At 39.5% G+C, this 22,211-nt stretch overlaps 1 protein-coding gene and 1 long non-coding RNA gene across 3 annotated transcripts in view; one reads left to right on the top strand and one right to left on the bottom strand.

Annotated features, from left to right (window-relative positions):
* SLC30A5 (solute carrier family 30 member 5) overlaps positions 1–15,400 on the bottom strand; it is a 36,912-nt gene extending 21,512 nt beyond the window's left edge. The window contains exons 1-4 of the mRNA XM_042940445.1: positions 15,062–15,400; positions 5,353–5,475; positions 4,124–4,190; positions 2,196–2,281 (exon numbers count right to left, since the gene is read on the bottom strand). Of these exons, the coding sequence (XP_042796379.1) occupies positions 2,196–2,281; positions 4,124–4,190; positions 5,353–5,475; positions 15,062–15,144 (359 nt within the window). The 5' untranslated portion in view covers positions 15,145–15,400. The remainder of the gene's footprint in view (positions 1–2,195; positions 2,282–4,123; positions 4,191–5,352; positions 5,476–15,061) is intronic.
* A 94-nt stretch (positions 15,401–15,494) lies between these two features.
* The window catches only part of LOC122220979, a 43,983-nt gene continuing 37,266 nt past the window's right edge, over positions 15,495–22,211 (top strand). The window contains exons 1-4 of one of the 2 annotated variants that reach the window (XR_006203062.1): positions 15,495–15,675; positions 18,593–18,640; positions 19,332–19,452; positions 19,540–19,652. This is a non-coding gene — a long non-coding RNA (uncharacterized LOC122220979). The remainder of the gene's footprint in view (positions 15,676–18,592; positions 18,641–19,331; positions 19,453–19,539; positions 19,653–22,211) is intronic. The other variant, XR_006203063.1, reaches the window with a different exon arrangement.

Here is a 22,211-nt window from a genome sequence, read left to right as displayed (position 1 = left end):
TACCCTTAACTGACTGAACCAACGAGGTGCCCCCAAGTATTGGTAAGATTTTATTTGGGGGACTGGATGTTGGATATGTCAATGTTCACTATTATTAAACGTATTTCCTCTCTTATCTGTATGAAATATTTTAAAAACTTGAAAAACTATCACCAGCAAAAACAGGGCTTATAGGATCTAAATAGTAAGATTTTCAGCTGCTCTTTTAACACATTTTCATTTTTTCTCTTTACTCAAAAATCTGTAATACAGAACACAGCAATACTAACTTTAATTCTATTAATGATTATGAGGTACAACTTAAGAAAATAAATATATCAAAAGAGTAATACCAACCTGAAATGAGACAGGCTATGGAACACCAAAGAGGTCTTTTTTATTTGAGAGAGAGACAGTATGTGTGTGTGTACATGTGCATGAGGGAGAACAGCAGAGGGAAAGAGAGAGAATCCTACGCTGGCTCCACAGGGAACATGGAGCCCACTGCAGGGCTTGATCCCATAATCCTGGGATCATGACCTGAGCTGAAATCATGAGTCAGAAGCTCAACCGAATGAGCCACCCAGGCACAACTCCACAAAGTCTTTCTAGTCAAGAAATTGCATGATAGTTTTTATTTTTTAAAACTTAAGTAGGCTCCATGCCCAACATGGGGCCTGAACTCACCACTTTGAGATAAAGAGTTGCATGCTCTACCGACTGAGCCATCCAGGCACCCTGCACGATGGTTTTAATAAAAGAATGAGAGGGGCAGTGTTGGCACAGGAGCTGGCAGTGAGGGATTTTAAGGGTAGGAAGTAGAGGACTAAATAAGGAGTCAAGTAAGAATTTAACAATTTTCCCCTTCTTTCCCTACCCTAATATGTGGGGACAGTGATTTAATAACATACAGAACAAAACATAATTTCATGGAAAAGAAACTTAAATATTAGAGATGATAGTACTGTTAATCATATTCAAGCATAAAGTGAAAAAGCTCTCCCAAGCTGAGAAAATCCAGCTGCCTTACCTACCATTCCAGGATGCTGCTGCTGTCATGGACAAGGACATGACATCTGGAATTATGTATACCCTGCATCTGACGAAGTACACGGTAAACAACCTAAAGGGACTCAAACCTGGAAGCTATTCTATTAGCTAAAAGAGGGGAAAGGATTTTCACAAAGCATTTTCCACCTATCATTTTTACTCTGTCTACCCCATTATTCTGAGTGAGATTCTTTAAAATATCCTTAATTTTATTCCTTACCTCTCATCATCATACCCCCCTCCTCCCAACAATGGCCAGGTACTTTTTCTTATACTTTCAATCAATGAGTAAAACCCTTTAGCTACAGAGAAGCATTAAAAATGTTTATGCACAGTTGTACATATTACAATTCCTATTAAGTGGTCCTTAAGCACCACCCCCCACCCCCGGGGAATTGGTCCATTACATAAAAAGATTGCTCTATATAGATCTAGGGGAATATGAGAGTTAACTCATCTTTAATCTGATGATTGACACACTGTTGTCAAAACATTTGTTTACGACCATATTTTTTAAGAATTTTCTGTTGGTAAGAGTATTTCAGAGTGGTGAAGAAAAAAGTGTTTAAATAAAGATTTTGCTCTTCTACTGGTTGATTTTATTTACCACTTCAGACCTTTTAGTTTCTAAAATCAGTTGCTAAAAGGGATCACCAAGGTATGATGAAAAGCCACCTATGCTAAAAATTTTCTGAAACTGGATTTAAAAAAATTTTTAATGTTTATTTATTTCTGAGAGACAGAGTGCAAGCAGGGGAGGGACAGAGAGAGGGAGACACAGAATCTGAAGCAGGCTCCTCTGAGCTGTCGGCACAGAGCCTGACACAGAGCTCAAACTGACAAGCCGTGAGAGCATGAACTGAGCCAGTCAGACGCCTAACTAAGCCACCCAGGCGCCCCTGAAACTAGATTCTTAACTATTAAAATATCATGACAGATCATGAACAATACATTAATGGTGTTCACCAAAAGCTAGACCACAAATTCAACAGGTTCTCTCCTTCCCTCCCTCTCTCCCCCACTCTATATGTTGAGTTGTATCCAATGCTATACAAGCGATAGAAGCATTTGCACATAACATAAGCATTTGATATTATATATGATGGAAGAAAACTAATATTCAAAATTAAGAAACACAAACAAACATTCAAAATATGAACTTTTACCTTAGTGGTCCACAAAGAGTCAGGCCAAAAAACCACAAGAGTGAAATGATACACCCAGCAACTGCATGCTTAAATATTTTGATCCACTATAAATGGAAACAAAAAGTTAAAAATTTTACTCATGTATGTTTTGCTATTATCTCAAAGTCTTAAACAAAACACATAGGGAAAGAAAATAATGGTAACACTTAAATATTTTAAAGGCTAAATAATTACATATCTTGAAATTAAATAGAAAATGTTAAGATCCTTTGACTAAATCTAGATTTGTAAGACAGTAGTCTGTTTTCCATTTTCTATATTCTTACCTGTTGTTAGATTTTGAGATCTTTTTCTATAGAGTATAAATGTTTTTTTTTTTCATTAGTTTCTCACTAGTTTGCTAGGAACATGCATTGTTTTAGTCTTTAAATTCTTTTCTAGAGATATTCAGAGCTTTAATTACTTGAAAAGAGAAAAAAAGTTATGATGGGGTTTAAAATATTAATCCCATTTTTAAAACACGCATGGTCTCTAAAAGAGAGGTACCTACGTTTGTCATTTTAATAAAAAATTGCCGTACAAGTTTCTAAGTTGTGGCATACAGCAAACACGTAGTAGGATATACCTCTACTGTCCAAAGAGGTGATAATATGAGGTGACTATGCAAAATGCAGGACATTTCTGCTATGTATCCTGAACTTCAGGGGTCTATAGAAAATAATAATGAAGATGAGAGTAACAGCTAATACTTACTGCATAGTCACTATATCCCAGGCACTACTTCAAGAACTTTATATGTATTAATTCATTTATTCCTCACAGCTTCATTACAATGGTATTATTAACTCCATTTCATAGGTGAAAATATTAACGGAGAAATTAAGTAACTTGTTCAAAGTAAAAGTTTGTAAGGACAGACAGAATATGCATCTGTCTGCCTCCAGAAGCCTCATTCTTAACCCCTATGCTTTATCTGCCTCCTCATGACACTTGTACTAGGCTCTTGGGTATGTCTCCATGTCTCATTCATAAATCTTTCAGAATAAGGATACTACATTACAAAACAAGTACTGTATACCTTAATGTTTTTCTACTTTCTTCTTCATATTTTTTTTTACCCTATGACCCAGCAATAGCACTGCTAGGAATTTACCCAAGGGATACAGGAGTACTGATGCATAGGGACACTTGTACCCCAATGTTTATAGCAGCACTCTCAACAATAGCCAAATTATGGAAAGAGCCTAAATGTCCATCAACTGATGAATGGATAAAGAAATTGTGGTTTATATACACAATGGAGTACTACGTGGCAATGAGAAAGAACGAAATATGGCTCTTTGTAGCAACGTGGATGGAACTGGAGAGAGTGATGCTAAGTGAAATAAGTCACACAGAGAAAGACAGATACCATATCTTTACACTCTTATGTGGATCCTGAGAAACTTAACAGAAACCCATGGGGGAGGGGAAGGAAAAAAAAAAAGAGGTTAGAGTGGGAGAGAGCCAAAGCATAAGAGACTCTTAAAAACTGAGAACAAACTGAGGGTTGATGGGGGGTGGGAGGGAGGGGAGGGTGGGTGACGGGTATTAAGGAGGGCACCTGTTGGGATGAGCACTGGGTGTTGTATAGAAACCAATTTGACAATAAATTTCATATACTGAAAAAAAAAAAAAAAAAAAGATTTTATTTTTAAGTAATTCTACGGACTGAGCCAGCCAGGTACTACCCTCTTCTGCATGTTTAAACATTCTGTAATCTTAACACTTTAGTTTACTCTTAAAGCCTCAATACTGAAAGACAAATCAAGACCAAGTTAACTCTGGAAATAATCTGCTGTGTACTTAAGTCATTTTTTAAGTAACCATGCTCAAAGAAAGGGCACTGTCTCTTGGCCCACTAACTAGGAAGCTGCTAGGAAAAAAGAATTGTGCAAAAAACTCACCTGGTGTTTGGTAATACTTTTCCCAGAAGAAAATGGCTTTTGAAACAAAACCATAAAAAATGCAGTTCTGTGGGTATTGAAACATTAATATATTAATATTTGTCTTATATACAAGTGTAATGTTAAGATATTTATCTTAAACAAATACACTAGAACTTGAAAGGTATGTTACCCTCTAAAAAATTATACTGGAGAACAATATTTATTCAAATAAAGCTTCCACTGCAACATTTTGGGGAATGCTTATTTTGTAATTATCTTCAGAACCAATTCACAAGCCACAAAAGAAAAGGAGTCTCAATGTTTTTTCATACTGGGAAATATAAAAAAAAAAAATCTATCTTCTCCAAAATTTAATAACAAATCTTGAAATAAAAGAAATGAAGAAAGTACTTATTGTATGTCTTTAGGTTTCACATTCCCAAAATGATTATATAAAAATGCATACAACTGCTTAAAATTTCCTAGTAAAGAATCACTTTCCATAATTGCTAAAATTAACTCCCAGGAGTCTTTAATAGACTGTTATTAACAGAAAGTAGTCGCTATCAATCTCAAGATCTAGAGAAACTTTATTTACAGAGAATTTCTTGCAATATGCAGAATAATGTAAATTTATATTATATGAGGACCCTGTAGTGTGAAGGGAACATATAATGAACAAAACCCAGCACAGATTAACTTAGAAAATAAGGAACATCTGTGTCAAGACAAGTCTCAGGTAACATTCTACCTGCTGGAAGGCTGAACTACACCAGTGGTATGGTCTGGAGACTCTTTTAGGGAAACTGTAGCATCAAAACTATTTTTACAAAAATTCTAATAAATTATCTGCTCTTTTCACTTTTATGCTCTCAGGGGTATACAGTGGAGCTCTTCAGAGGTTAACTGATAAAAGAGATCCTGCAACAGACTCAACGCTGAAACAGATATGAGAACTTAGCAATCTTCTATTAAGCTGGACATTAAAAGAAATCTACAAAAACTTCATTAATGCAAAGTACAGTATAAGTCTAGTTTTGGCAAGCTATTACAGTACAATAATCATTTAAAAAATTCTCTTTGTACCTCTAACCTTAGGTATTCTATTTTTTTATTAAATTATCATACATTAGTGAGGAGGGATAAATAGTACAATATATTCTATCTAAAATTTCTTAAAGATACTCAGTTAAAACAGGAGTTTCAAATAAATAAAACATAAGGAAAAAGGAATCACACACACTCACCCAAGTTTTAATATAAAAATGAACTGAACAATGTGAACTGCTTTTAGGAGATCGTATGATTCAAAAAGTCCCACAGCCTTCAAAAATTTAGTCAAACATAGTAACACAATATATTTTGTTAATCTGAAAAATAAAAGCAGAAACAAGTTTCAGTATCATTAAAATCACAAGGAACTCTGTCATCTGTTCTTTTCTTATTATACAAGTATTGGGATCATTAGAAAAACCTCAGATATTCATTAAAAACATCAAACAAAAGCCCAAACAACTCACCATCTACATAACTACTATTAACATTTTGGTATATATACTTGCAGATTGTGTTCTTTTTAATGTTTATTTATTTATTTTGATAGAGGGAGGAGGGAGGGGCAGAGAAAGAGGGAGAGAATTCCAAGCGGGCTCTGGGCTCTCAGTGTGGAGCCTGACTCAGGGATCGACCCCATGAACCGTGAGATCCTGACCTGTGCAGAAATCAAGAGATGGTCTCTTAACGAACTGAGCTGCTCAGGTGCCCCCAGATTCTTTTCAATGTATAGACTGTGTGTCTATGTATATGTGTGTATGTGTGTGTATAGTCTGTTGAAGAACAGACACCAAAGTCTACCTGCAATGAAACTAGAAGAGCACGCTGTAGGAAGAAACAGAGGAATGGTAAATGCCTTAGATTTACCCCTCCTCTGCTTTGCTATGTGGCTGCAGTGAAAGTCATGGTTGAAAAGTCAAACAACCTGCCCTACAGAGTCTTGTAAAGGCTCAGGAATCTGAAGCACCTGAGAAAGGCCTGGGGAGTTAAAAAGAGAAGCATCAAGAAGTCTTCCAAGTAGTTAGATCCCCACATTCTCACCCAGCAGAGCCAGGCAACTACCTCTCCTCAATCATGACAGGACAGATGAGGCTTAGCTTCTGGAGACGTCTAGACAAAAGGCAAAGAGAGGAGGCATGAAGTGCTAGAATAAAACCATGGAAATTAAAGGAAGTTTCTTAACACCACCCCACCTCCCTTTCCTCTTCTACCTCCAATATCCTAACGGCTGGGCTGCAATCTCCCAGCAGAACCCTTCTAGGGATCCACTAGGGTTACGCCTCACACAGGTATTCATTCTAATTAGCTTTTTAGCCCTCACTCAAATATGAATAGCAAACATAGATAATCAATCCTTTAAGATAAGCTTATGAAAGGCCAAACAAACAGAAACAACAAATTTAACAGATAAAGATATTACAGGTAATAGCAGAAAACAACAAAGAATAATAAATAATATTCTCTGAGATATAAGAAAGAATATTGCACGCATGAAAAAATTAGGCTGCCATAAAAAGGAAGAAAAAAGGAGCTCTTGAAAAAGAAACTAAAATTAGGGAAGAAATTACTTCAGTTTTCTGGCCTAGTAGTTTTCTTAGAATAAAACCATTATTCTTTGCATGAAACCCATTACCTGTGTGTCCATTGTAACCGTGTAATACTGAACCGTGAATACTGTAATAATGAACATTATAAAACATACACAAATTAGAAATAAAAAAGAAATAAAAAGTTGAGAAATTTAATATTTTTTCCTTCACCCTAATAGGAGATCTTGTGTAAGAAATACTCAGGAGACCACTTTTTAAGTTTACATCAAACAGGTGTTAGTACATTAAAAAGTAGGTATAAGGGATGTCCAAGGCCAGCACACTGGCAGAGATGAGAAGTCTCTACCAATGGGAGAAAAAATTCAAAAAGCAAACAGAATTTTAAAAGAAACCTAAGTCACTCAGAGTTAAAATAATCTGACATCAATGGGGATATCAATGTATATAGGACAGTATAAAACTTGATGAATGTGAATAATCAAGTGCCATGGCAGTGAATTAACATGAAAGAGCTAAACTACACTAAACAAACAGTAATCTGATTAAGAAGGCATGAATATAGACTTTAGGAAGATTTTGATGCAATTATTAAAAAAAATTTTAGTCCTTGAAAGAATGAATCTCAGCATCTTCACCAGCCAAGATGGCTCCTTTTCTGTTTTAGTCCAGATAGTATCATACTAAATTTAAAAAAAGAAAAAAAGATTTGAAGCAAAGTGGTTTTTCTTATCATGAACATAATCTGGGGGCCTTTTATAGTGCAAACTGGGGATTTTAACTATGTGAAAATTAATCTCCCAAAAGCTAATAAAAATGTTACTGTCGAATCATGTAAATCACATCCTAAAGCATTCTAAAGAAGTTCCCATTTAACCCATTTGTTGATCAGTATAAACTTTCTTAAAATTTCTGTTTAAAAGATCAATCAGGGGGCGATGGGTAGCTTAGTTGGTTCAGCGTCTGACTTCTGCTCAGGTCATGATCTCACAGTTTGTGAGTTTGAGCCCCACATAAGACTCTGTGCTGACAGCTCACAGCCTGCAGCCTGCTTCAGATTCTGTGTCCCCTCTCTCTGGTCCGCCCCCACTCATGCTGTGTTTCTGTCTCTCTCAAAAATAAACATTAAAAAAAAAAGATAAATCAGATTTTCTGGGATAATAAAAAATGTCCTATAGCTTGATCATGCTGGAAGTTACATAGGTTTACACATTTGTGAAAAATGCAAACTTACACCTTTAAAATAAAGTGATTTATTTATTTATTTATTTATTTATTTATGAGAGAGAGAGAGAGAGAGAGAGAGAGAGAGAAAGAGCGAGAGCATGAGAGAGCACATGCACACAAGCAGAGGAGAGGGACAGGAGAAAGAAAGAGAGAGAGAGAGAGAGAGAGAGGCAGGAAGGGAGGGAAAATCTTACTCAGGTTCCACTCGGAGTGTGGAGCCCCAGGTGGGGCTCTACCCCACGACCTTGGGATCATGACCTGAGCCGAAATCAAGAGTCGGAAGCTCAACTGACTGAGACACCCAGGCACCCCAAGTGTATTTTGTTTTTGGACTGTCTGTAGACTGGCTAAAAACACACAGTAAAACAAAAGAAATCTACCAAATGTCTAGCAATTGTACAAGTATGAAAGTAAATGTACATGTGCTAGAAAAACTGAACACTAATACCTTAGAAATTCTCTAGTTCAATTCCTCTCCTGTCACAGATTGGGAAATTAAAGCCCACAAAGTTAGCTAGGGTCAAGCCCCTGTCCCTTAAGTATGCTCGCTTTATTTATTTAATTTTTTAAAAATTTATTTTGAATGAGAGAGCGCACAAGTGAGGGAGGGGCAGAGAGAGAGGGAGAAAGAGAATTCCCAGCAGGCTTCATGATATCAGCTGAGAGACCAACAGGGGGCTCAATCCCATGAACCATGAAATCATGACCTGAGCCGAAATCAACAGTCTGTTACTTAACTGACTGAGCCACCCAGGTACCCCTTTTTTTTAAGTAGGCTCCATGCCCAACGTGAGGCTTGAACTCACGATCCGGAGATCAACAGTCACATGCTCTACTGACTGAGCTGGCCAGGTGCCCAAGTATGCTCTTTTTAATAAGTCACACACAAAATCAAAGTTCAACCAAAGGCTTTGAGGGTTCCCATCTCAATTACACATTACACATTCATAATAATTTATTACACATTGTAATTATTACACATTTATAATGGTTCACACAAACAGTAAAATCATCTTTAAATTATACATTTGTAGTGGCCTACACGAATAGTAAAGTCACCTTTATTAAAAATTTTTTTTTAAATTATTTTTTAGAGAGAGAAAGACAGAGTTTGAGTGGGGGAGGGGCAGACAGAGAGGGAGACAGAATCCAAGCAGGCGCCAGGCTCTGAGCTGTCAGCACAGAGCGTGACATGGAGCTTGAACTCACAAACTGTGAGATCATGACCTGAGCCGAAATTGGACGCTTAACCGACTGAGCCACCCAGGGGCCCCTTATTTATTTATTTTGAGAGAGAGTGAGCATTCGAGCAGGGAAGGGGCAGAGAGAGAGAGAGAGAGGAAGACCAAAAATCCCAAGCAGCTTTTGCAAAGTTAGTGAAGAGGGTGATGTGGGGCTTGGACCCCTCACGGACTGCAAGATCATGACCTGAACCCAAGTCAGACGCTTAGCCAACTGAGCCACCCAGGAGCCCCCAAATCATCTTTAAATATGAAAGACAAAATGCACATTAAAACCTAGGATTAATTTATATTTTGGCCCATTTAAGCTGGAGAAAAACAGTCATATAGACTTTAGTACAGTGAACATATTAACTATATGAATGCTAAGTAAATATTCTGGTTAGGGTAGCAATTCAAAATTAACCAATGAAAATAAAAGTTGGGCTAGAAATCCACTGTTTATTAGTTCATAACACAGGGACCGTCATTATAGGTGGTCAGCAAATGTTCACCAAATGAAAGAATGTGAACTCTACAACTACACTTATGCGTTACAGTACCATCTCATACAGTAACATATAGAGTGCAAAAATAGAGTACCTTAAGAGGTAGTCCAAGCTTGTGGCAATCTGAACTATCAGCAACCCAGGCATGGACTCAGAATGAAAGAAAAGAATGAAATCAAGTAGAGAGGGACACTAGAAATCTCAAGGGCTTTACTCCTTAAACTCTTAATTAGGTGTAATAATAAGGCAGTAGGATAGAAGCAAGGACACAAAGAACAACAATGTCAAGATAGGGAGAGGAAAAACAAAGACCAGGAAAACCAGACAGACATACATTAAAAATCACCAGTGTGGGAATTCTCAATGTCAGCAAAGAGACCTGTACATTCTCCATGGGGCTAGTTAGCCTTTCTTCAAATTTTGTTTGCACACGTACTATATGTCAGATGCCATATGTGGCCAATGAGATCTAAGGGAAGACTGACAGGGTGGCTTCAAGTATAGCCTTCCCTCTTCCTGATAAAAGGGCAAGATCCAGCTGGAAATGCTTCTGTCTTCTTTCTGCCTTCAAGGGAGGAGCTTTATCTAAAAAATGTTATCAGAATGTTAACATTATCTAAAAAGTGTTATCCATCTTCTAACAAGCCTGAATATGAAAGCTGATACACTTAGGATGGCAGAAAGCAGAGGCAAAGAATCTGGGTCCTAGATGGTATCACCGAGGTTCTGAACAAATACCTGCAATCTCTGGTTTCTTTTATGTGAGAAGAATATATCCCTCTTTGTTTAAAGCTCTTAGTTTGGTTACTTACAACTAAATATATTTCTAGGTGCTATCTGTGACTCTTAATAGAGACAATGCTCTCAAGGAATCTGAGGCCTAAGAAAGTGAGGCAAGCAAACAAGTATTTATGTGACCCAAATAAGTAATGGGACTTTTAAAATAGATGTAGAAGCAACTAACCCTAACTTTGGAAGCAAAGGTCTGTCTTCAGAGTTTGAGATGTGTAACTGTGTTAAAGACTAAGTAGGAATTATAATGGAAGAAAAGGGAAAGGGTATTTCAAAGCAGACAGCAGCATTTGGAAAATACTAATACTAGGATTAAGCCTTCGAATAAATGTATTTAAAGCTCAATTAACTAGATCATAATGACCAGAAGTTATTAAGGAAAAGGCAAGTTATCTTTAATAAAATTGTTCTGCCAAGATGGGGCAATAGGAGAAATTATTTCTAAGTTTTTTTTTAAATTTTTTTTTTTTTAACGTTTATTTATTTTTGAGACAGAGAGAGACAGAGCATGAACGGGGGAGGGTCAGAGAGAGGGAGACACAGAATCTGAAACAGGCTCCAGGCTCTGAGCTGTCAGCACAGAGCCTGACGCGGGGCTCGAACTCACGGACCGCGAGATCATGACCTGAGCCGAAGTCGGCTGCCCAACCGACTGAGCCACCCAGGTGCCCCTCTAAGTTATTTTTATTATTTTTCTAAATGTTTTTATTTTTTAGAGAGAGAGAGAGAGAAAGTGTGAGTGGGGGAAGGGCAGAGACAGAGGAGGAAAGAGGACCCTAATGCAGGAATTACTTTTATAATCTCTGTAGTTTAAAAATTAAAAAAGGAATAAAGAAAATTAGTATCATAATAGAGGGGCACCTGGGTAGGTTCAAACTCATAAACTCATAAACCATGAGACCATGACGTGAGCCAAAGCTCAACCGACTGAGCCACCCAGAAGCCTCTAAGTTACTTTTGTTTAAAGTATTAATAAAACTTTAAAATAAATAAGTTTGGTACTTCAAACACAAGATTTAGTCAGAAGGAACATTAATTTAAGTAAAATAGTTCTTGATAACTTACTACTATTATGATTTTTTACTTTTTTATTTTATATTTTTTAATGTTTATGTATTTTTGAGAGAGAGAGCGTGCTACCAGAAGAGGGGCAGAACTCACAGACTGCTAGATCATGACCTGAGCCTAAGTTGTACTCGTAACCGACTGAGTCACCCAGGTGCCCCATATTATAATCTTTTTTAAAAAAATTAATTTTTTTGAGGGGGGGAGAGGCAGAAGGGGGGGGGGTGGGAAGGAGAGAACCTTAAGCAGGTTCAAGCACAGGGCTGGATCTCACAACAGAGAGACAGATAAAGACCTGAGACAAAATCAAGAGTCAGATGCTTAACCAACTGAGCTACCCAGGTGTCCCTCTATTATGATGACACTAATTTTCTTTATTCCCTTTTTAATTTTTAAACTACAGAGACTATAAAGTAATTCCTGAGAAGCTGCTTGTTATTAAAATTTTAGGTAAAATGGTTCCTAACTTCCTCCTCATAGGTGACCAACTGGTCATCCTTCCAAGCCATTTCCTTTGCACTTCTTCATAGACACATGCATATATTATATATTGACATATTTACAATTGTACACATATTTTGATATTGCTATGTGACTTTCTGTGTAACATGTTGAAGATTTTTGGTACTATTATTAAACTAGGAAAATTATTTTAACATTTAGTTAAAAGTTGGACTCTCTGATTTTATTTTGAGAGCATTTCTTTGAGATAGAGAAAGAGAGAACACATGTGCAAGCACGGGGGAGGAGCAGAGAGAGGAGAGAGAGCAGGCTCTGCACTGTCAGCACAGAGTGCGATGTGGGGCTTGAACCCATGAACTGTAAGATCGTGACCTGAACAGAAATCAAGACTTGGATGCTCAACCGACTAAGCCATCCAGCTGCCCTGGACTCTGATTTTTAAAGTCTCAACGAAGTTTTCCTGTAGGCCTACAGATGAAACACCAGCTAAGGCAAAATAACCTTATACTAATAAGTAGGTACTGTAGTTCATATTGTGCAGGGAAACACTGAAACAGCTTTATTTACTAAGGAAAGATGTGGGGGTGAGGAGAGGGAGGCTCTTCAACAGGGGCAGTGGTCTTTGAGCTACTTTCTGGGCAACTCTGGGAGACATACTTGACCTACTCAAGTTATAAATCATGATTGGCCATTAACTAGTTCCATCAAACATATCACTGGTCTTTTATATATAGGATTACAAAAATCTCTGGTTCTCTAAACCTGGAATTACTGAAATTTGGGTTTGGGTCTAAATGTGCTTCTTGGGCTTTGCCCAGCGCAGCAGCTCATGGTTCTCCAGTAAACAAAAAACAAAATCAGTACATGTAAGGCATGGGGTTTAGGATAACTGATTCCTAGTTCAGTTATTCTTTCTGTTAACTTCTGACGATAAACTTTTTTCTATTATATCAGTTTCTTGATCTGTGAAACAAGGATACTATTATGTAGTCTGTAGCACTGTATTAAGGATTAAATTAGATGCTATACTCAAAGCACATCGGACACAGGTGTCCAACAATGTTGACCATCACCCTGTTTCCTGCAAAGAGTACTTACAGAAGCCGAAAAGAAAGATTTTAAACAATTGTTTTAAATTGTGAATTTGGGCATAAAAATACCCACAAGTAAAGGATTTGTGAACTAGTTTCTGCTGCAGATTATAACTAGTATTGGATTATCAGTCTAGACAAAGGAAAATTCTTGCAACTGGGAATCTATTAAAAATGCAATCACTCCTGAGTTGAATTTTTCTAATGAACTACAAGAGCAGTTCTGCTAAGCAAAAGGCTGTTTACTACATCTACTTAAGATAGTAATCTCCTGAATAAATAATAGCTTGAAACTATTTAATAAAAATAATTTCTAGTTTACAGAAAAGTAGCAAGAATCATATACCCTTTACCTGGATTCCCTCATTGTTAATTGTCCCATTTGCATTCTCTCTCTCTCTCTTTTTTTTTTTTTTTTTTTAAATGTTTAGTGTTTATATATTTTTTTAATTTTTTTTTAATGTTTATTTATTTTTGAGACAGAGAGAAACAGAGCAAGAATGGGAGAGGGTCAGAGAGAGAGGGAGACACAGAATCTGAAACAGGCTTCAGGCTCTGAGCAGTCAGCACAGAGCCCGATGCGGGGCTCGAACTCACGGACCGTGAGATCATGACCTGAGCCAAAGTCAGATGCTTAACCGACTGAGCCACGCAGGCGCCCCTCTCTCTCTCTCTTTAAATACAGGCGTTTTTTTCCTCAACCACTTAAGAATAAGTTACTTACAACACATTTTTTACCCCTAAATTTGGATTTCCTAAGAACATGGATATTTTCTTATAAAATCAGGAAAGTTTTCAACTTCAGAAAATTTAACATTTTTATGCTACTTCATCACCCATGGTCTAATTTTGTCAACAGACCTATTACTGTTCTTTACAGCAATTTTTTCCCTCTACTACGAAAATCCAGACCAGAATCGCCTATTGCATTTCCCTGTCATGGTTCGGTCAATAATATGCGATGCTGTTATTTACAAGAGATTAGACAATTAAACTTATACTACAAAAATGCAATTGATTAAAGTTCTGTTCCAGCATTTTATGTGTTCTTTTCTTTTCAGTAAAAAAGGGTGTGTTAGCAACGCTATTTCTACCGTTTCAAAGGATTTATCAAAACAATCTTTAAATCTCAAAAGGAGTAAGAAAAAAACAGAACCTCATTAAAAATGAAGACACTAAATACCAATTCCAACAAAACCGTTGGGCTGAATTCTATGCATCTTTGACACTACTTCAGAACTTAAGACAAATCAAGAAGGAGACACTCGCAAGTGGTTACTGTACTTACCTGTGGAGGTTAGTGGGAACATGGGGGGGGGGGCGCTGGTAAAGTGGTATTTCCGCTTTTCATTCTAGAAATTTTTGTAGTGTTTGAGGTGGGTTTTTTTTTTTTTTTTTTTTGGTATTTACCATGAGCACACATTTCTCATTTAATAATAAAAAAATAAAATCAGAAAGATAAAGAAAACTAGATGCCGGGCTGCATTTTTGATGTACGGGGTTAACCTGAATATCGAAGTTCATCCGTTTGTACTTTGGTTTCTTCGCCTGAAGATGGTGACACCTTCCCCTAACTTACGCAGGGAGACGCCAGAAAGGTTAAGTAGTCACTAAACTACTGTTGCAGGGAGAAAGAGCCAACAGAAATGTTTGTCACGGACCAGAGAAACGTCTCCCGTGCACGGGCCGGCGGGCAGAGCGAAGGTTAACGGTCTGCCTTGAACAGACCAAAAACTCCAGCAGAACGGCCCTGGGTTTTAGAGCGTTCATTCTGCAGCGGGCAACGGGGGAGCCAATGAAAGTCACAGGCACCCGAGGCAGAGGGAGAGGACGGACGGCTCCCGGCGCGCGCGAGCTGAGCTGAGGGCGCACCGGGCTGTCAATGGGACAGGAGGGACGCCGGTGACCGCGCGCCCGGGGGGCAGCTGCCGTCCGGGTCCGCGAGTGGGAGAGCCGCTCCGGAGGCGCGAGCTGGGTGGGTCACACCTACCGAGCGCTGGGCACGTCCACCGGCCCGAGGCCACCGCCGCCGCTGGGGCTGGCTAGCACGTCCCCGCCGTATTTCTCCTCCATCCCGGGGCTCAGGAGCCGCCGCCGCTGCCCCCGCCGCGGGGTTTCCTCATGTCTCGCCGCTGCCGCGGAACAGCGGGCGCAGGCGCGTCACTCCCCCATGATAGCGGCCCCCTCGGGTCCCCACAGGCCAGGCCGCCACCGCTGCCGCCGTCCCCGGCTCCTGCTCACTAGCACACGCGCGTCGGGACTAGGCCGCGGGCAGTTCCGGCGGCGCCGGGCTCCCCCGAGGCGCACCGGAGCGGACGTTGCCAGGCCACGTCATCGGGCCCAGCAGCCCTCACTCCCGGGGGAGTGCCCAGCCCTGCGCCTGCGCATAACAGAACACTCGCTTTCTCTCGCCCTTCCTTAGGCACCGCCTACACGGGTGACGGGATCGGATCGTTTCTCGGGATCAGCTCTTCGTATTGACGCTGCCGTCGCGCTTACCTGTCCCTGCAGCGCCACCTCTGTGCCGTCAGGAATACAGCCGATTCTTGTAGCACCGCGGAAGAAGGCATAGAAAATGGACAATGTGTGATCAAATACAATACAGTATCTTTTAAAATTTGGCTGCTAGACTATGCTAGACTTAATCCTGGTACATCAGTAAATCTTGGGTAGAGAGGACCAGGCCTTATTAGGGTTTTTTTTTTGTTTTTTTTTTTTTCTGTTGCTAAAAATTTAGGAACGTGAGGTCTGCCAGTTTCAATTGTAACTCTGCCACTTAATAATTGGTCACTTGGCCTTTCTGTACCTCAATTTTCTTATTTGTAAAATAGGGATAGAAATATGTATGTCATAGGGTTGTTGGGAAGATTATATGTTATGTGAAAATGTCTAGAACATTTTGAAAGGTACACAGTAATCAGTGAATGTTAACTGTTATTATTACTCATAGGGAAATTTGTGGACTGGGTTGGGAGATGGAATGGAGTTTGGAGCGGTTTACAATACTGTACTTAATTTGAATATAGATAAAGAGTCTTAAAAACCTATAAAAGATTGAGAAATCACTGTCTGTGCCTGCTCTGGCTTCATAATCTATTGTGGAAATATTTAGCAGTTTGCGAGCAAGGCCTGGTTCACCACAGTAAAGGTTAAAGGCACAAATGCTAAGGTTTCCCAAATAAGGTGTGATATGATTATACCTAGAAAAGACTCACTGATAGAACTTGACCTGAAACTTGGATAAGATTTTAGATATGGGAGGAAAGCACTGTGGGATGACACATCCCATGTATAAAACACAAGAATGCATGACTTAAAAAAATTTTTTTTCAATGTTTGTTTTTGAGAGAGATTGCACACACAGTGCCAGCGGGAGAGGGACAGAGAGAGGGAGGGAGATATAGAATCTGAAGCAGGCTCCAGGATCGGAGCTGTCAGCACAGAGCCCCATGTGGGCTTTGAACTCAAGAACCGCAAGATCATCACCTGAGCTGAGGTTGGACAGTTAACCTACTGAACCACTTTGCCGCTCCGTGGAATGCATGACTTTAAAAGCTAAAGTGACTCCAGGGGTGCCTGGGTGGTCCAGTTGGTTAAGCATCTGACTTTGGTTTAGGTCATGATCTCATGGTTCTTGAGTTGAGCCCTGCATTGGGCTTCTGCTGTCAGCATAGAGCCCAAATCAGATCCTTTGTCTCCCTCTTTCTCTGCCCCTCCTGCAGATAGGTGCGCTCTCTCTCTCTCTCTCTCTCTCTCAAAAATAACTAATAAACACTAAAAAAAAAAAAAAGAAATTCATTAAAAAAAAAGCTAAAGTGACTCCAAGTGACTTTTCTGTAGCAATTTTTGTAGAATTTTTATTTTCCAATTAGAGTGGTAGTGTTAACAAGTAACTATTGTTTTTCTAGAGCAAGTTCCATTCTTTTGGAGCCCAGAAAACGAGGTAACATGACACGTGTGAGCTTGAATTCACTTGATATTTCTGATTTGGTTAGAATTATGGCACTTTTCTTTTAGGCCGATTTAAGGACATTTCCTACAACTGTGGAAGTTGTAGTGGAAGGACAAGTGCCTCTATGCTATTTCCCTTTGGTCACTTCTCAATCCATTTCAACCTGGCTTCTCCATCCATCAGTACCCTGAAATAGCTCTCTCATGGATATTTTTGAGCCATATATTACCTCACCCCTCTAAAGCTGTCGACATAGATGAACTCTTTTCTTGAAACATTCCTTTTTGTTGATTTTGTGAACTCCACAATGGTTGTCTCAAAGGAAGCTCAAGTTCTTTATGTTTCAAAGCCAGTATGTGATCTTTCCCATAAACCTGATTCTCTTCTAATGTTTTCTACCTCATTGAATGGCATCATTTATTTAGCTTAGCAAACCAACAACTTAGCTATCATCTTGAACACCTCCCCTTCCTTGTGATCTATATTGAATCCATCACCAATTCATGTCATTTTTTTACCTTCTCAATATTTCTTGAATCAATCTAAATTTTTCCATTTCTATTACCACCATCAAGTCTAGGCTACCATTAACTTTTGTTTCAGCCACATTAGTAACCCATTCCAATTTTTTTTAAGTAAAAAAAATATTTATTTTTGAGAGAGTGAGCAAGAGAGGGGCAGAGAGAGAGGGAGACACAGAAATCCGAATCCAAGGCAGGCTCCAGGCTCTGAACTGTCAGTGCAGAGCCTGACGACGTGGGACTCAAGCTCACCTGAGCTGAAGGCCAAAGCTTAACCAACTGAGCCACCCAGACACCACAGTAACCCCTTACTTATTTTGCAAGTTCAGTCTTTTACGTTATCCAATCTGTTTTCCACATTTTGTCATAGTATGGTAATATTTTCCTAATGCAAATCTTATAATGAACTGCCTACCCCACTGCATTTCACCCTGCAGTCTTTCAGTGGCTTTCTGTTACTCTTAAAAAAAATTTTTTTAATGTCTGTTTGTTTTTGAGAGAGGAGAGAGAGAGAGCACAGGAGGGGCAGAGAGAGAGGGGACAGAGGGTCCAAAGCAGGCTATGTGCAGACAGCAGAGAGCCTGATGCAGGGCTTGAATTCATGAACTGTGAGATCATGATCTGAGCTGCAGTCAGACGCTTAACCAACTGAGCCACCCAGGCGCTCTTTCCATTACTCTTAAGGGCCTCCATTACAAACTTGAATCAGTCAGGAATTCACACTGATACCTCCAATTACAATCCAACTGTAGATGTTTCATTCTAGACTTTCCCCTTGTATTTCTACCTCTCTTCCCTGAGAATGAGAAACATGGCTCCCATTATCCTCAATATATTGCCTTATTTTCTCAGTCTTCTTGTGTGTAACCCATCTCATGATCATGTAGGTCATCTCCTTTTTGGCACAGCCAACTCATGCTAGCCTGGGAGGGCTGAGACTTCTCCCTCCCAGCTTTTATTTTTTAATCTACATTTGACTCATTTGCACACAGTGACAAATATGGAGCTGAAACATTTTCTTTCACTTTCACTTCCCATCATCTGGAAGGAGCAAGAAAGGGAACTAAATTTTTGGAGTGGCTCTTCTAAGAACCAGGTAATCTCTTATTTAGTTTTTATTTATTAATATTTTTAAAGTTTATTTATTTATTTTTGAGAGAGGGAGAGAGAGAGAGTGCCAGCATGGGCAGGGGAGGAGCAGAGAGAGAGAGAGAGAGAGAGAGAGAATTCCAAGCAGGCTCTACACTGTCAGTGCAGACCCCAATGTGGGGCTCAAACTCACAAACTATGAGATCATGACCTGAGCAGAAAACAAGAATCAGAGGCTTAACCGACTGAGCTGCCCAGATACCCCTCATTTAATTTTGAGATCCTTTCAAGGTTGGCATTATTTTATGCTGCAGAGTTAAACTCAAAAAGGGTTAAGTAAATTGTCAGTTATTATATAACTAGTAAGGCAAGACTACCCCCTAGAATGGCAAAGTGCCCTTCAGTGTCAGCTGTTTTACTCCTTTCTTCCTGATCGCATGAGTGACAACTGACTCCAATGTAGTAAGAGAACCATATGGGGAGCGCCTGTTTCATAAACCACTTGTGGGAATCTTGATTAAAGAATATGGTGGACGTTGTCATAAGGGGCAACTTAGCACCAGCTTCCTTCCTTCCAATGAATTTTGTTGAGTGCTTACCATATTCTAGGTCCACTTTCAGGTACTTGTTGCATTTCCCAGAAGCAAACTCTGAGGTAAGAATTTGAATAAAAGTGACTTACTAGTAAATATCTCCAGGAAAAGCAGGAGAGTGGAAGGAGAACAGGAAAGAAAGACAAGTAAGGATGTGATATCAGGAAAAGTCCCACTGGGGAGCTTGGATACCGTGAAGATCACACCTCAGAGGGTCCTGATGGAGGTGAGCTGTCTTAGTGCGTCTGGGCTGCTATAACAAAAGTACCATAAACTGGGTGGTTTATAAACCACACCCATTTATTTCTCCTAGGTTTGGAGGCTGAGAAATCCCAGATCAAGATGCTGGCAGTGGCAGTGTTAGTATCTAGTGAAGATCCACTTCCTGGTGTCACCTTTTTGCTGTGTCCTCACATGGTGGGAGAGGTGAGCTAGCTCTCTGTGTGTTTTTTATGTATTTGTTTGTTTTAATGTTTATTTTTTTATTTTTGAGAGAGAGCGTGAGTGGGGGAGGTACAGAGAGATGGGGGGACAGAGGATCTGATATGGGCTCCATATTGATAGCAGAGAGCCCAATGTGGGGCTTGAACCCATGAACCATGAGATATGACCTGAGCCAAAGTCGGAGGCTCAACTGACAGCCACCCAGATGTCCCATCTATGTGTTTTTTTTTTTTTTTTAAATAAAGGCACTAATCTGAATCATGAGGGCAGAACGTAATAACCTAATAACCTCCCTAAGACCCAACTCTTAATATCATCACCTTGGGGGTTAGCATTTCAACATAGGAATCTTGGGGAAATACAAACATTCAGACCATAATGCAAGGGAATTGGGATATTTTGAGAGTTCTCTGACAATGAGAGGATGGTATTGGTTGTTAGGAGTGCTCCTTGCATGTGTAATAATGGGAAAGGGATCCAAGGGCATATAGGCAAAGGCCTTACTGACAGTATCCGCTATAAGATTACACATATTTTGGTCATTTTCCACGTGCTGTATTCTACCGTCCCAATGCTGAAACCAGAAAACTCATAGCCTAGACTTCCTTGAAGCGAGGGTTCTGGTATATGACCTGGGTCTCATCAGTCAGACATATTCAAGTGTGACTTAACTTCAGCTGAGAAAGCAGCAAGTGGGGACACTTTTTTTCTTCTCTGGAGGAGGCATTTAGTACTTTGAAAGCATCAATGGCAGAACTTCTGGTGTCCATTCCTAGGGGTCACTGGTGCCAAGCGGCAGTGACCATGGTGTTGTTGGCCAAGTGACCCCCCCTGGTGTAGTTGGACCTTGCTTCTGGTTGCCCAGTGGCAGAGCCTGGCTCTCTGGTCCTACAAAGGTTCCGTGAATTACCCAATATCCCTTGATACATTCCTGCATGAACTAGTCAGACTGGAGGTGGTGGTTTGCAATTAAGAACACTGAATGGTACGGCTGATATGGTACCAAACCCTGACTAACAATAAGCTGCACATAGATTTTGTTAAGTGCTTTTTACTTTAGACCAAGAAACAGTACCATGCTTCTAAAAATCAACTCCTAATATGTTGCACCTTAGTGGAGAAAGCTTCCCCAAACTCACACAAGGACTTTATCTGATGCCAAACATATTTTTATCCTCTATTTGATGTCAGAAAAGCAAAGTAAGACAATGTTCAGTAATTCCATATCTGTCCTGACCAGGGTAGGAAGCAGACTGGGGTTGGAATTCTCAGAGATATTGATATCGATATTCTCAGAGATAACAGGCTCCACACTACCATTGCAAAGCTATACAGGGAAGTAGTGTGTTGTTTTAAGGATTTGAGTTCTTAGCAGTTAGGGACTCTGTGTAATGTTTTTAGCAGACATTAAATGTGGGCAGTTAAAAATGAAAAACACTATCTACAGGAGTGACGAGGAGGATGCAAATGAGGAGATGGAGAGATATAGTTCATATTTGCACATTTTCAACTAGCAAATCAGAATTTTATTGTGAATCTCGAAGTTTCATTCAAGAATTCATTTACTAATTATGCCCCATGTGTTTCAGGAATATATCCTTCCATTTATCCATTAATCCACCCAGCTGTCAAAAAGGAAATACTTAATGAAGGCCTACTATGTGCCAGTACCACTTATATTCCAAAGTGGAGGAAAACACAGTATTATTATCTTTCTTCTCAAACTGATGAGAAACTCAGCTGATAGCAACACACTTTGGGGGAAAACAAACTGAAAAGAATCTTGCCAAAAGACAATTCTGTATAGGCCTTTTGTGTTTCTGCGTGTCTTTTCAGCAAAGGCATTGACAGCCGTTGTTAGAGACTATGTTTTCAAGGATGTTTGTATAGCAAACAGCCTTGGAAGATAGAGGTAATAACTCCTTTTGGGGCAGAGGGAAGATTTATTGCTGATCAGGATAAAAAAGATAAAGGCTCACTCTAAGACAAGGGTTGGGGAGGTTGGCTAGCAGACTCTTTAAAAAGGACTGGAATTTCCTAAACTTTCAGTTGCATGCTTAGCAACTACTTAGGCTGTGAGGCATCACCCTCATGGGATTTGAAGGTGCGGGAGGCAAGATGAAGTGATGCAAACGTGAGGCTCATGTTACCTGTGTGGTTAACAAAGTCCTTTGTCTCTGATCCAGGAGTCTTGGTCAGACTTCTGCTGGCTTCAGGAAACTGTAGCAGGCTAATTGTGAGTTTGCAAGCACAGTAACATCTTAGTCCCTTCATGGTTCTTGCCACATCTTCCCCCCACCAAAATTTTACGTATCATTTAATTAGAAAAATTCATAGTACACTATCATGAGGGGTGTGGGTATTCAGGGGTCTTGAGGTATTCAGACTGGAAAGAGAGAAGTAAAGATATTGGTATTTATAGATGACATGATCTTACATGCAGAAAATATGAGGAACCCAACTAAAAAAATTGGTAGAAATAAACAAGTTGAGCAAGGCTACAGGATGCAAGATCAATAAACAAAAATAAATTTCATTTCT

The sequence above is a fragment of the Panthera leo genome, chromosome A1 (assembly GCF_018350215.1).
Source record: "Panthera leo isolate Ple1 chromosome A1, P.leo_Ple1_pat1.1, whole genome shotgun sequence".
NCBI classification, from domain to species: Eukaryota; Metazoa; Chordata; class Mammalia; order Carnivora; family Felidae; genus Panthera; species Panthera leo.
The sequence above is the reverse complement of the archived record's forward strand: the minus strand, read 5'-3'. Positions and strand labels throughout refer to the sequence as shown.